The sequence below is a fragment of the Archocentrus centrarchus genome, chromosome 2 (assembly GCF_007364275.1).
Source record: "Archocentrus centrarchus isolate MPI-CPG fArcCen1 chromosome 2, fArcCen1, whole genome shotgun sequence".
NCBI classification, from domain to species: Eukaryota; Metazoa; Chordata; class Actinopteri; order Cichliformes; family Cichlidae; genus Archocentrus; species Archocentrus centrarchus.
Genome location: NC_044347.1, coordinates 25,613,088 through 25,628,645, shown reverse-complemented (window position 1 = coordinate 25,628,645; position 15,558 = coordinate 25,613,088). Strand labels below are relative to the sequence as shown.

Here is a 15,558-nt window from a genome sequence, read left to right as displayed (position 1 = left end):
GTAACACACAGATATATTTATCTAAAATATTACATTTCATACATACTTTGTTCTAATACTCTGAATATTATGGCAATTGGCTGGCAGTCTGAGTATGCATGGTGTAAAATATGCATGTGAAACCTTGGGGATTTGTGTGGGAAAAAGGACAGATTGCCACAATGATTTGCAAGTATGTGACTTGGTTGTGACGGTCTGCAGAGGAAGGGTAAAAAAAAAAGAGACCAAAATTTTTTTGTTTTTTTTTAAAATGGGGACCACTCCAGTAAAACCTGACTGTATGTGGAAGATGAACATACAGTCGACTGCTGTGACCCTTCAGGCCACACTAAGCTTTATACTTATTATCCAGATGTCTTCTAGAGCGTGACCGGATTCTGTCACACACAGGAGCACACTCGAGCTGGCATAAAGTGGAGCGTGTTTAAAAAGAAAAACCCTGAAACAGGTTGAAGAATAAAAAAAAAAAAAAAAAACACAACACTGGTGGAAGCAAGGCAAAAAAAAAAAAAAAAAAAAAGTGGGATGAGATGTTAGAGGAGCATGACTGCAAAGTGAATCACCATTTTCTTGATTTATCGTGGATTTCCTTGGCTTTGCTTTCTTGTAATAATATTATGTCAACTTCCATTGGTGATCCTGTCTCAGCTGTCAGCGCACTGAATTATAAAGAAGCTACGACTTTAAAACACTAACAGGCACGAAGATGGACCGGTAACACTGCGTGGCCTCTGGGTGTTCGTCCATACTGTATGTATATGCATACGTTTCAGAGCACACGCAATGTGCAACGTGAAACCAGGGAGCAGATCGACTGCGGCAGTCTTGTACAGGAGCACATGCTCTGGGAGTTATAAAATAACTGCTTGAGCTGGCGAGGCTGATTGAAGCAGGAGAAGAGGAGGAGGAGGAGGTGCGTTTTATGACCTTGTAAATCAGAGGGAATTTGTAAACCTTGGCTCGAAGAGGAAACAGGAGAGGAGGCTGCTGCTTTCTGTCGGCGGAGGGCTGAGGGATGAGCGTCCTGGGATGGAAGCCGACAGGCTGAGCGACACGGCTTCTGAGACCGACAGGAACGCACCGATACACGCTTCCAGTTTAAAGGGGCTCTATTATGCTTATCATCTGTATATACTGTTACAATGATGGCTCATATTAAACGTGGATTAAGTACAAGTGATCTCTGTGAGCCAAAAGCTCAGGCTTAAAACTGTTTTTTTCTAACATGAGCACCTCAGGCCCCATCCGCCTGTTCTAGCAACCTATTTGCAAAGGGCAGCCTTACTACTACAAAGTGTAGTAATAACTTCTGTTATTCCTAGTTGATGAATTTTGCAGAATCTTTAAAATGCACATGTCTGTATATAGCTCTTCTTAAACTTGATTTTGTTCTCAGGTCTCAAGTTAAAAAAGAAAAAGATTTGACCACAGTAACCTGTAGAGGAGAGAGCAGCTTGAGCCTCATCAGAATGCAGACAGATGCGCTCGGTTCGACTTACACGACCATCAAACTGCCTTCAACATCAAACGCACCTCAGATCGCCCCCCCCCCATCTGAAATCATTTCCAACTGACAGACTCTAGGGCCCCAAAACTGGAAGCTTGTCAATCAGAGGGGAAGAAAAAAAAAAATCACTTCAGCTATTCTTCAGAGAAAAAGGAAAAATCATTTTCACTCGTACGCACAGACCCATTCAACAAACATACTGCAGTCATACTAAGTCACAGAGAAAGGCTGTAGTTCGTTTTAAGTGTGATGTGCACTTGGCGCTGCAGGAATACTATCTCTGTCTATGGTTTAAAAATCAAGCAAAGCTACTTCAGGGAGGACATCAAGTCAGGTCCAGGATCAGATGAGCTGACCTGATCAGATGAGCTGCTAACACAGACCTGCTGACGGCTCACCTGATTCCCTTTTACAGCAAATATCACATAAGGTATTCGTGCTGCTTTAGCCTGCATGCAATTGCTGCACATCTGCAAGCTGCTTTGCAACCCACTTCCACCCTGTAGTGTAATCAGTGTCATATCTGCTGTTACTGAACCTGCTTTGTTCTGTGTAGGGTCATTTATGGCTTTAAATACATACATGGAAAAAATAAAATAAAATAAAATAAAATAAAGCCCTTCGACAGACTGGCAACCTGTCAAGGGTGTACCCTGCCTCTCATGCTATGATAGCTGGGATAGGCTGGAAGAAAATGGATGGATGGATGGAAGGAAAATTAAATAAATAAATAAATATAGACATGGAACAGCATGGAGATCCCATAATAACCATGCCACGGTTGTTATTTATTTAAGAACGGTACGATGCCTTTTAATCAGCATAAATGGCCACAACAATCTCTTGTTCTTCAGGTTAACACATGATCCTTTCTGCATTTTAAGTTTGGTGGGCAAATAATACTGTTCACCACTACAAAAGAAAAGTCAGCAAGACTAATGGATTTGTAAAATATATAGCAATCACACTGATTTCAGCCATTAGGTGTCATTTGAATCAGTAAAAAGTGTTTAAAACTACAGGTTCTTCAAAGGTGCTAAATGAGCGAGAATAAAATAAGTCAGGCAAGAATGAGCCTTTCTTTCCTCAATTCTGTAAGCTGGTTTTATACTGCACACAGCAGTAATTTGCAAGCAGCAGGGACTAGTCAAAGTGCAAGCTGGGTGCCTCACAGAAAAGTTGAGGGGGGGCAGTCTATCCTTCAAGGGGACCCCTTATACTTACTTCCAGTTCCATATTTTTATTCTAGGACTCAACTAGAGTAGCTTTGCAAGATTCATAGTTTAAAATAATCCTTATTTGTCTACTGGGCCTTGCTGCAGCCCCTCAATTTATCCTCTGTCTAAAATAATTGCGGTACTTTTATCAGTGGGCCGAAGGCTCCATCAGCATTGTGTTAACTCATCCGGCACTGCTACTTTCATGGAAAATCCGGAAAACTCGATAGCTACCTTGACAGATGCAAAAGGAACAGGCTCGGGAACGCTGGTGATAAATTTGCATCCAGAGAAGCTCGGAGTGCAGTCAGGAAAGGTCATTACACTTCAATACCCTGCCATGCCCCATTAGACAGAGCAGTCTCCAATCTATTGGAGGAATCTGGTGATTGGACAGAGCATGTTTTTGATTGTGAGGCAGCAGAGGAGCTGCTACACGACTGCTGACAAGTCAGTCCCAGCTGTGTGTATGCGGTCTGCATTAATCATCCAAGTGTTACAGCCTGAGCGGGTGTGTGAAGAAGCACTGAATTGCAAGTCCTGTAGAAGGAGGAATAACAATTAAAAAAATAAATAAACCAACACCCCCACCCCCCCACAAAAACAGAGTCACTGCAGCTATAATATTCCTACTTGTCCTGCAGTGATGGAAACACCTGTATCTGTCACATGCTTCATTGGGTGCAATTAAAGGCTTGTATATGGTAGCTGAAGGCACTAACGAACAGCATTTCCATACATTTAGACCATGGCTCAGTGAAGCTTGCAGGGAACGAAACAGGTGCCACTGGGAGGAGTCCAGAGTAACTGCTGGCTCACAAAGGTACTTGCTCAAAAGGGATGCATTCAGTATGGAAATGGTGCTGGGTAATAGTCTCCTCGTTGTTAACCTACCGGAGCCCCTCTCATTTATTTGCCTGTTTTCTGTACGTTTTCCTGTTCGGTCCTCATGTTGTTTGCATCCTGTCTTCCTGCCTCTGAATAAATAACATACTTCTGTAAATGAGAACATTCAATGCGTGTTTCCTCCTTCTGCTCAATAAAACCAGGAGTTACTCTGACAAATGACGTTGTCAGCTTCACTTATCTCTTTGATTCACACAGCTGACAATTCAACTCCTTTCACTGCTTGAATTATTAACTTAATTTAGGGGTTATACTAGAACTTTAATCCTCTACTAACTTTATTTAAACAATTTCAAATGTCTGAAGTTAAATTTAAATCTAGGGTAGACAAACATGAAATATAAAAATATAAGACTGTGTACAAAGTGCGCATGTGCTCTGGTCAGAGCTCTGTTATTGTTGTAGGTACACAGTCGTGGCTTTTGCCACAGCATCTACAAAGACTGCCCAGCCGATGGTCAGCTTCACTGGACAGCGAAACAAGCATCACGTAATGTAAAAAGCTTTCTTGGTGCTTTCCTGGAATAAATTTGCTGCAGTGGTTGGTTAGCTGTGTAAGCAGATCTACCATGAAAGCAGTCTTTTGTGCTAAATACAAACAGTCATCCGTTAAGCAGCTGCGGTTAATTCAATTTCATGTCTAAGTAGATACATCACACACGGGCAACATATGGCCTCGAGGGCCAGAGCTTTGCTCCCAGACCTTCTCAATCCTTCAGTCCCACAGGTTAGTTAGCTACACTCACAAATAAAACAGAAAAAATAGAATTAATTCATATATATACAAATATGCTAATTAAAAAAAAGCAAACTGTAGCCTAGCTTTTCTTCATTCAGTGCTGTCCAATGGTGCTGAAGTCAGAATACACTGGTCTGGTTTGAGTTCATGCAGGTGCATGAATTTTACTGTGTATTTGTTCATAATTTGTGTCTGAATATCAATACAACCTTTAGTCAGTGATGCAGGGTTGTAGCTGAATATATAATTATATGTAAAAATAAAACCTGATACAGCATTTAAATCAACAGGACTGACAGAAAACTCAGCAACTTCTAACAAAGTTTTTGGTTTTTGAAATAAAGTCCGAAGCTTATAGTTAAAGCATTTTATCATGTGTACCAAAATTCATGGATTTGCACAGATTTCACAACTATATGCATCACATTTCAATTCAGCTATTCAGTGTGTGGGTGGGACTTCCTTTGTAGCATCAGAGAAAGACAGCTAGACAGCACTGAGTCTACATGCGCATTTTAAACATCTGCATGCATCTATCTACATCTGGGGGGTGGGGGGTGCCTTTTCCAGATTTCTCCCCCATTCTGCTGAAGTATTATTTCCTTTCAGAAAATGCAGCTTTTCCACTTCCAAAATACTACAAACGGCAAACTGAATATTTAACAGTGCAGATCAACAAAGAAAAGCAATAACAGCTACCACCACCTGGAAATGTCTTGAACCTAATTTAATAAAACATCTTTGACAGGACGAGTCAATTTAATACCCGCAATAAAAATTTCCACCCCGTCCCATCTCCTCCCTCAAACTTCATATTCAGGTTTCTACCCTCGCAAGCTTTAATGTTCAACTCAACTCGGTTATCGCGGAAGGGGAATCACAATGCTGTCTGCTTATGAGCCTACAAGGGTTAGAGTGCTCTCACTGCACTGCTTATGCGAGCCGCGTGCGCGCGACTGTGCGCGTCTGCCTGTCAGCTCGGTGTGATTTTGTCTTTCTTCACCGTGTCCTCTGATCTGCCGCCAAGGGCCTGCAGCTCTCCCTCTCTGTACATCCCACTCATTCTCACCTTTCTCCATGTTCCCTTCTGTCTCATCAAATGCTCTCTTACACGCCGAATGCTGTGAAACAGGAAGAGCGGCTGCTGGTGTAAGTCGAGGTAAAAGCAGCAAATCACTCGCTGATGTTTTTTAATTAAACTTATACAAGTTAGAGACAGGTTAGAGAAGAGCTATTCTTCTTTAATATAAAATTGAATGTATTTTTATACTTTTATTATTACACTTACATTGAATATTGAGTTACTGAGCATTGATGAGATCCTCGCTGTCTGCTCAGTGCTGCTCTGGTGAAACTGTATTGATATACTGCATTCTTAACATTGACCGGGCAGGAGCAGACACTGACACACCAGCTCGTTTGTGTAGAGTGTGTGTGTGTGTGTGTGTGTGTCGATGGAAAAAGATGGGGGGGGGGGCATTCGGTTGCTCTCAGCTGCTTTGGTCTGCATTTCTACTCCTCCAACTGGGTTGCTATAGAAACAGCTCTCTCAAAGGCGGTCTGGCCGTCTTATTCCAGGTCTCAAAAATCAACACCGGCTCTTAAGAAAACGAAATAATGATTTAACATCATGGTTTTTGAATCTGCGGGATCGCCCTCGCCGTTTCACACGCTGCCGCGCTCGACCTTCAGGTCAGATGAGCCACCTGCTATTGTGTTCAGAGGTTACAGCCAAATGAAAAATAGCCAGTTTGCTATTAATGATTACAACGATGATTACAGGTTCGCTGCTCATCGGTGTCGCAGAGGCACGTCCGAAAAAAAAAAAAAGGGAAAAAAAAAATGCTTTTGAAATGTTATTTTAGTGGCCTCTTAGGAAAATAAATCTAAAAAATGTTTGGAATAAAGAGGTGGCATGGAGAAATATGAATACGTTTCACATATTTTTATTAAAGAGACCTGTTACACTCAATCCTGGTCTGCACTAGAGTAGCTTTGCATGATTATCGTATTTATCTTACAAGAGGACGGTGCAAATGCAGTAAAATGCAGCACTCATTGCAAACTATTCAACCTCCTACTCTAAACTGCTCAAAAATAAGCTGGGACATGTTTCAGTTCCACACAAGGCTTTTTCTCCTGTTTGTAAAGTTAGTAGCGTGTTCTTCTATTTCTGTTATCCAGGGGTGGCTGGCAAACAGCTGACCGGGTCTACTGGGTCTTGCTGCAGGTGCTCCAGTTCATCTCCAGCCTGAAACAAGCTTCTCCCTTTGCGCCAAATGGAGCATTTAGAGAAGCCTGAGTTTTTAGGATCGCTTGTGCATAAACTGACCTTCCAACAATACCCAACAGTACACATCTGCTAGAAAACAAGCAATATAACAACAAGTTTTGTTCTCGTCTTCCTCTGCAGCAGTTACAGTCTGCCTTTATGAGCTCACAGTCATTTCTATTTGCTACATTTCAGCCAGACAGACCTTATCAGGCATGAATTTTTCATGATACAGGGAAGCACTTCTGACACCAATGTCCAGGCTCTGAGTACACATCCTCTCCGGAGAAGGTTGTAATGAACATGGAACACCCCCCCCTCTGTAAGCTCTCAGCATGTGTGCATTTTCTAATTAAATCTCTGTAGGGCTTCAGTAAGCCAACTTTTTTTTTTTTTTTACTTCATCACACTGTGTTGCCACTAGATTCCTGTTTGGAGGTGCAAATATTGCTCTTGCACACACACTTGTCTAGCTTGCAAGATTTTTCAAAACTGCTCAAATTATGCAATTTTTTTGTTTGGTTTAAAAAGAAAAGCAAAAAAAAAAAAAAAAAAAAAAAAAAAGCATGCATAAGATTAAAATCTGTCCAAACGTGTAAATGAGAGTGTGTCTAGGGGCTGCTCCACACACCCGTTCATGTCATACACCTGTTGGATAAATGTGACCAGCGTAACTTTGCATACTGATCAGGCAGAGAAAAGCTTTCAGAAGCCTCCATTTTACATGACGTTTACTACCCACCTAGCCCACATTAACCCCTCTAAATGAAGGACTGTGCAGGAGGCAGATTTTGGCTGAAGAATCCGTTCTCCAGGTCTGCTGGCCACACACGTTCAGCTTCAGTGTCCAGTTTCTTCACACTTCCTTTTCCTTTTTTGGCTCAATAAAACAAAAACATTTGATAAGACTTATCTGGAGCTATGCTTTACGCTCCCCGAGCAGCAACAAATAAATAGCCCCACAAGTGAATTTACAAAGCGCTGCTGTTAAGATGACGTTTAAGAAGCTTAGCACCTTTTTTTTTGAGGCGGTTGCAAAGACAAAAGACTTTTGAACTAGTCTGGAAAATGGTTAAAGGGGATGTGAAAACACCATTTCCTGTTTAGTTTGAATTTAATAAATGAAAACATCTCCACTGGTTTTAAAAAAGCATTAATACACCTTATGTTTCTATTGTAACACTTTCCCCTAGAGCCCTACTGGCCAGTAGATTAGAGAGTTACAGGCTTGTTTTAATTAATATATACAAAACGCTGGCCAACTTAATCTATAATGCTATGTTATAGTGGTTTGTTTTATATTACAAATGTAATTCTGCAAGATAATTAGCAACTAAAGCTTTTAAATAAAGGTAGTGGTGAATAACCTGGCTGGCGCACAGCTGTTCTCAGGCTGTACTTATGAACACTCATAACAGGAGCCTGTCCTTCATATTTAAGCTTGTTCACTGTTGGTGTTTTCCCCCCACGTAGGTTTTGATGGCACAGTAATGAGCGTAGCTGTTGTCAATCTAACTTTAGCCTCGGCCTCGCCCTCCTCTAAGGTTACACGTTTTAGGCTACAAGTTGAAAATACTGAGTGCAAGCAGACCATTCAGCTCGTCCAGTGTACTTTTCTACTGGCTACCTGGAGCGATCATTAGCTACGTCGAACCAAGCGACAACTTGTGAGTCTGAATGTGGCAATGCAAAAAACTGCAGTTCCTCCGATGGCCACTTGAAGCTGACTCCACAAGTGAGACAATCCACACAGACTCGCAACTTAGCACCACACAAATATTATAAGCCCCCTATCCCCCCCCAAAAAAACAAAAAAACAGCACAGAAGTGGACAAAATGCAAATGTTGAGTCTTCACATTGTAATGGGTGACATGTTTTATATACATCCTGCTTTTATTTCAGTCTGAATTATTTTACTGTTAGCTGATTTTTCAGTTTGAATCTACTTAGAAATTTGACACAAACTGCGGCGAATACTGAGGGAAGGAAAGCAAAGACCCCTGTGGCAGGACGTAAAAAAAAAAAAGACTTAAAAATATTACACCTCTTCTTACAGCAGGTCTCACTTTCTACTTTAAACAAAGGATACACCATCTTGAAATGAAACTTCAAGGATACAGGAGGAGATGGGAGCACGCCACAATTTAAAGGAACAAGGAAGGGAAACGCAGTAAGCCAGTCAACTCGTTATCAGTCAGCCCCAAACTGGCCCTTTAATTAAAAGCAGGAGGTAATGAACACGCTCGGGAGTCTGATTAGCAGCTAATGCCCCTTGCTGGGAGCTGATGGGCTTCCCCGTCTGCCCTTTTAAAGCCAGACTGAATGGCACAATACCGTATGTGCGCTGACTCACTAGAAGAAGCCATCAACCACAGCGGCATGCCAGTTACCTCTGGATTAAAAGCTATAACACCTTGGGATTTACAGACTTATAGAGTGGCTTGTAAATGAATATGTTTTACATTAGGAGGGTTTTTTAACTTGTTCTCACTTTACTCTCTCAGGATAAATCAGCATGTGATTTATCCTGTAAGTAAGTCAGCTACTAACTCTCTTAGTAAAACAGCAGGGGTAATAATAATAATAATAATAATAGCAACTTCAGTGCAAAGATGAAGCTCAAAGCACTTTACAGGTAATTAAAAACTAAAGGTTAAAATCTAAATGGAAAATTAAAAAAAACAAAAAAGTAGTTTGCACTGCACATAAAGTAAAAAAAAAAAAAAAAAAGCCATGTACAGTAGCACTAATTCAACTGAGCAAATAAACATAAAAGAGTTTACTTGTATGAAAACATGAGAGCGTAAACATCTCCTGTGAATAAGTCTTACTAACCAGTGAGGCTGTGTAAGGAGGACGGACCAACCTGTTCTGCTATCTATGGGCGGCATTGTGGTGGCCAGCGAAGGCCGTCAGTTACTAATTATGTTACCTTGTTGCTAATCCACTTCTGGCAAACATATGTGGTCCTCTGCACACCGTGTAACGTTTATGCCTGCAGATGGGGTCCCTCTTTGTGAGGTGAAGGCTGTCTGTGTTGTGTGTTATTGCAAAGTTAAAGTTCGCCAGCACAGTTGGAGCTTCCGCAAACTGCACTGCTTCCCTCAGATGATCTCAGAGAAAGTAAAGGTATTATTTAAAAAAAAAAGTGTACACAACATTTTACATAAGCAAGGCAGCAAGTTAGTAAATTTAGATAAAACCAAGTGGAACGACAATCTGAGACGTATTTCCAGTGTAAAATCATTAGTAGGTTAGGCTGGGCTTATTACTTAATCCTCCACGTCTTTATCACACAGCCTTCTGTGAATGCATTTGCACTACAGGCTTGCTACATGAGGACAATTCTCTTTGCAGCATCTATTATTATCCCATCGAGTTCAAACATCTATAGAGTCATTGGATCTGGAGCAACCCACTCAGAAACATACATGGTGTCAGCTGAAAGCTCATCAAGGCCTGGGTACTAATCCAACCATCCATGGCAAACCAAACAATGTTCAAATCTCCCCAAGTCTCCAAGCCATTTTTGTCTAGGATACAGTAATCCCTTGGTCTCTGTGCTGCAGAGTGAGCATGCATTTGAATATATTAAAAACTCCACAGAGGTGGTGATAAGCTGAATTTGAGCTCCTAAACCAGAGTGCTATTAAGTTTCTTGTGAAAGTTTCACCCAAGGTTGTTCAAAGAGTTTCACTGCAGAGCTCTCAGAGGTCTGAAAATGGGTTATCCTTGGTGCATTGGGGGTCTCTGGCACGCTTAGTGAAGTCTGTCCCTGTCATCTTCAGAGGGAGAACTTTGTGACCATTTGCGTATAACAGAAGATGTAAGCGTTGAGGGCGACATCTGCAGGTGTGCAGATACGGTGTACGACATGTCTGTGGGTTTCCTGTGCATCTCTGTCCTCTCGACATGAAAGTGTGGAGCGTGGAACGTAAACATGTGGCAACAAAAACACATCCAAGTAATACTGTGAATGAATTTAAGTTGCATGTGAGTGCATTTAAAAGAACTTTACCTTCCAGAAGTTGTCAACCTTGCCGTAGACTAGTGACTGATTCTGTCTCTTAACGTCGTCGATGTGCTTGATGTCACTGGCGTTGAGGTGCTGCTCCACAACAAAGCCCAGGAAACTGTTGTCTGGGGTGTGAGCTGCAAGAGAAAGTAACAAAGTCTGTGGGTAATTCTACAGAATCATCATTCGCATGTAAAGCTTTTTTTTTTTATGTGGCTGATATGACTTCACAATCTTTCACAGTCTAAAATTAAGTTATTCATTTATAATACATGACAGGGTTGAAGATTTTGTGCTAATCTGTTATTAATGCGTTGACGTTAGCAGCTATCAACATGCCGCACGGCATCATTCAATTTATACAATTTTATACCTCATAATTATATTAAACTATGAGACTTCATCCTTAATAGTGTTTTTTTTCAAGAGGTTGTATAATGAATGAAAAAGGGGGCATCTTAAATCAGTACATCCAAAAGGTTTTCGCAATATTTCACAAAGAAGAATGTGCAGAATGACCGATGTACATTCATTAACCCCCCCCGATAAGCCTAAATAAATTGCACAATATATTTTTAAGCAACAAATTGCTTAAAAATATAAAATAAAAGTATTTTTAAAAAATTTTGAATTTCCTGGCAATTATTTCATGGTTCAGGCTTTAAAGGGTTAATAAAGGCAGGAATCTGTGGCTGTGCATTTGTTTTAACAACTGTTCATTTCATCCAAACAAACACTGGCACCTGCTACCAACAACCCATATAAGTGCAGTGTTGACTTTGAGGTTATTTGAATAAAGTAGCTAAAAAAATAACTGTTATTTAACTTGGCCTCTACTAGAGTAACCGCATGACTGACAAATTAAAATCAGATCCAGCTCATCCACCGTCTGGAACCAGCTGCTTTAGCTCCTCCCCCTTGAAAGCATCTTTCTTCTGAGTGGCTTCTGCACCTGAGATGGCCTTATTATCACTGACATCATACAGAGCAGAGTCTGGCCAACATGGGATTTTTAAGCACGATACTGATATTTGGCAGAGAGTGTTTACCCCATCTGTTCTTTACTTTATTAAACATTCAGTTATCACCCTTTATAAATACAGATACCCATAAAAGGCTAATACTGGCTGATTTATCAGGCTTTAACGCAAAGACAACACTAGAGCGTGATGCCGTCTTTTGCAATAAAATGATAAATCTGAAGCATAGCTGCTCATGTTTCCCCCAAATGTGTCTTATTCACAGGATGGTTTTTCAGACTTCATTTAATTCTCTAAAATATGGAGTTGATCAGAGACGAGCCTTTCAGAGAGAGACCAGAACACTCTGCGTCTTTGTTCCTCTCATTGCACTTCTACTCAACCACCAGTGATGAGTGCGGAGCCTGGAGCTGGCAGCGTTTTTACCTCACTAGCATCTGCCTTGTAAAACAAGTGTGAAGACAAGGGTTTGGAGCGCGGACAGGAAAGATCCAGTCAGGAATTCAATGGCTTAATAACATCATTTACAATAAAATAATGGAGCACCAGAAGCAGAGTGAAAAGCAGCCCATGCCTTCACCCCTGGAAGCGAATGGAACGAGGTTGTGTTATGGAGGCAGTTGGGTGCACAGTTGTGGTTTGTGCTGGAGCCCCGGGGAGCCTCTGTGGTCGGAGCTTGTTCTTACCGCAACCTTATTACTACAGAGGCAAACTGAGGTCAGTCAGTCAGTCAGGGGAGATGGAATAAGCTTCAGGGCAGTAAATAAGGGAAAGATTTAGAGAAGAATTCAACCACCTGCCAGCACTTAAACGAGTCAGATTCAAGTGCTGCAATTATCCTCTGGATTAATAACACTTTAAGTAACATGAAGGGATATTATCACGACTTTGACACATGATGGCAGGAATACAGCAAGCACGACGTTGCTGCAATAGAAAGAAAAATGCGTTTCCTCAATGCAACGTGTTTGTCGGGGTTGGAATGGGACATTCTAGCCAACACCCACTTGACAAAAAGCCAGTGTTTGCTCTCCCTCCATCTCTCCGGCCAGGCCACATACCGGCTCAGGCTAAATACCTTCAGGCAAACATGAGGAAAAAAAAAAAAAAAAAAAAAAACTAAACTAAATGAGCAGGAAATGTGCTATGCAGAGTAAATGAGCCCAGAAACAGTCCACGCAATTACTGAACAATGCAGTCACATTTTTTCCGCAATGATCTGAAAAGGGCACGAGGAGAAGGCTGTCATCACACAAAGCCTCGACATAAAGCAAAGGTGGATTTTCGAATTTCCATTATGATGTGACATGTTTCTTTTGGGATATTCATCACATGTGCCTCACCCTTTACACATCACACGCTTTTCTGTAGGAACATGCACGGTTGCATAAGCGGCGGGTTCTTTGGGCAAAGTGCTGCAGGTTGAGGGTAGACCACTATCATGTGATTTCCATTCATATCTTTTATATTCAAATGCTACTGTTCTTCTTTTACCCCCAGCAGAACAGGTGGTTCACTTAATGTGGGAGTAGCTGATGTCGCCAGATCCGCGTGACGCGTCCGTGTGGGCAGAAATCAAACGCTTATCCCAAAATACACGACGTGAGAAAACTACTTAAACGCGCCGCTCTCATCAAGTATGAGCGCACCTCTCAAAAATCCAGTAACATTTAAAGGAATATTGTTAATGGATGGGAACTGCCACATCCCGAGGACTTAAAGACAGGATTTTGTGACCTTTTTCTGCGTGTGTTCATTTGTGAGTCCGTCACCATTATCTCTGGATTATCCCTTTAATCTCCTTCAGCAAAGCTAACTGTGTTCTTGTACGGAAAAGGACCAGAGGAGGAAAGAATCATTAGAAAATGAAGGATATTCAAACTATTACGGCTTTTTTTTTTAACAATTACTTTCAACAATACACATCCACATCGAAAGGAGCCAGTTGAGGTGGCTCGGGCATCTGATTAGGATGCCTCCTGGCCGCCTCCTGGGTGAGGTGTTCCGGGCATGTCCCACCGGGAGGAGGCCCCGTGGTAGACCCAGGACACGCTGGAGAGATTGTGTATCTCGGCTGGCCTGGGAACGCCTTGGGGTCCCTCCGGATGGGCTGGAGGAGGTGGCTGGGGAGAGGGAAGCTTGGGCTTCTCTGCTTAGGCTTCTGCCCCCGCGACCCGGCCCCGGATAAGCGGAAGAAAATGGATGGATGGATGGACTTTCAACAATATGTTTTTATGGCCAGATCTATGAACAGTCTTTTTTCAATATGAGGGGAAGAAAGCATGATTTGATCACTGTTACCGTCATGCTCTTTGTTTACTGGTATAATCTATGCTTTTATGTTTCCTGAGTGCCTTCTTTTTTAATGTCCTCCTATGTTCCACCCGTCCTACTATTCTCCATGTGAGTGTGGCACTGATCCCCCTATCAGTTTACTTCCTGTTTTATTTTGAAGGTTAGATCCCCGTGTGGCTTTTTTTTTTTAACACTTCCCTCCTTTGTGCTTTTCCTAGCCTCCACATTGCCATGATTGAGTTTGCCTGTGCCTTACTATCCCTGTATCTGGAGTGTTTATTTATTATATAGGAAGTCATCCTTCTTCTCTGTCTTTGAACATTATCACCGCTGTGACAGTAAAGATTTTTTAAGAAAACATTAAGATAGCATTATGCCCACTATTAGAACTCACTATGTGGTATTGTTACTTCGAAAGCCTAAAAAAAATATGCCAAACACAAATTCAAAAAGCTAACAGATAACAACAAGACACTGATGATCTCTATCAAAGAGGCAGAGGTGTCCTGAGCACTAGGAAGAGGCAGCACTAACACTCTTCTACCAAACTAACTGTGTAAACAGGACAGGCTGTTAATTAGTGTTCAGCCCTCTTGATGCATTTGGTAGCAGATGCTTCTTGTCCCACTAGGCCCGCTACTCAAAATGTCACTCAACTTGCCACAGCTTCATTTGCTATTAGCTAAGAGCCTGGGCAGACAGCGGGACAAGCAGTTGCTTTGTTGCTCTTGACAAACTTGAGAGTCAGAGGTGATGGAGCAAATTTGCTGGACTTGCTCCGTTAGATTAGCAGTCAATATAATACTCTCAAGAGCAAGATGTCTTCCTGGGATATTTATTCCCTTAAAGAAGCGGTGAGATTTCAGTAAATCCCAAGTACAGGCAGACTACACATCATCGTACAATAACTCCTGCACAAAAAAAAAAAAAAAATCCCAGACAAATGTAATCCCAATTCACAAACTAGGGATTATGTGATTAGTGTTGGCCCAACTCATTTTACAAGAAACTAACTTTTATTCTGCCGAGCAGACAGAACAGCAAAAATGCACCATCAGCACTTCCATCTCCAGCACTTTGAAAAGCCTGCATCAAAGACTTCATGGTCTTACAGCATCTCTGAATGGCCCTGAAGAGTGAAGATAAACAAGCTACAGGTGCACCTCAGAGATTTTACCTCTCAAGCAGAGTTTTGACTTTATTTATATAAGCACAAGGAGAACTGAAAGGGACTGTATCCATGGCATTTCTTTCCCAGCATATTCTAATTTAACAGAAGTGCAACATTAGGAAACCATTAGTATAAACTGGTACAGCAGATCTGCAAAGTAAATGTGTGTTTCTGAGTTAGTAGGTAGTTACAGAACATTTATGTACAGTACAGACAGGACAGAATGAAAGAGCCGTATTTATGTGTCTCTGCAGCATTTCTCCATTGTCTGAGCTTTCTGCTCCACTGCCATTATAGTGATCCACTGCAATCAATCACACTGAGCATTTGAAAAGGTTTCAAATGAAACAGAGTGGGAACACAGCGTGAAGTACTCAATTACATCAAAATAACACCCTCAATGTCCCCTTCACTGCGAGCACTGCTGAACAGACAAAAACAGGCACTGGGATTAC

General features: G+C 41.6%; 1 protein-coding gene across 2 annotated transcripts in view; it reads right to left on the bottom strand.

The window, feature by feature from the left end:
• Positions 1–15,558, bottom strand: part of mgat5 (alpha-1,6-mannosylglycoprotein 6-beta-N-acetylglucosaminyltransferase) — a 94,843-nt gene that overhangs the window by 13,758 nt on the left and 65,527 nt on the right. For both annotated transcript variants that reach the window (XM_030749279.1, XM_030749288.1), the window contains exon 11: positions 10,661–10,794. In XM_030749279.1, the coding sequence (XP_030605139.1) occupies positions 10,661–10,794 (134 nt within the window). The remainder of the gene's footprint in view (positions 1–10,660; positions 10,795–15,558) is intronic.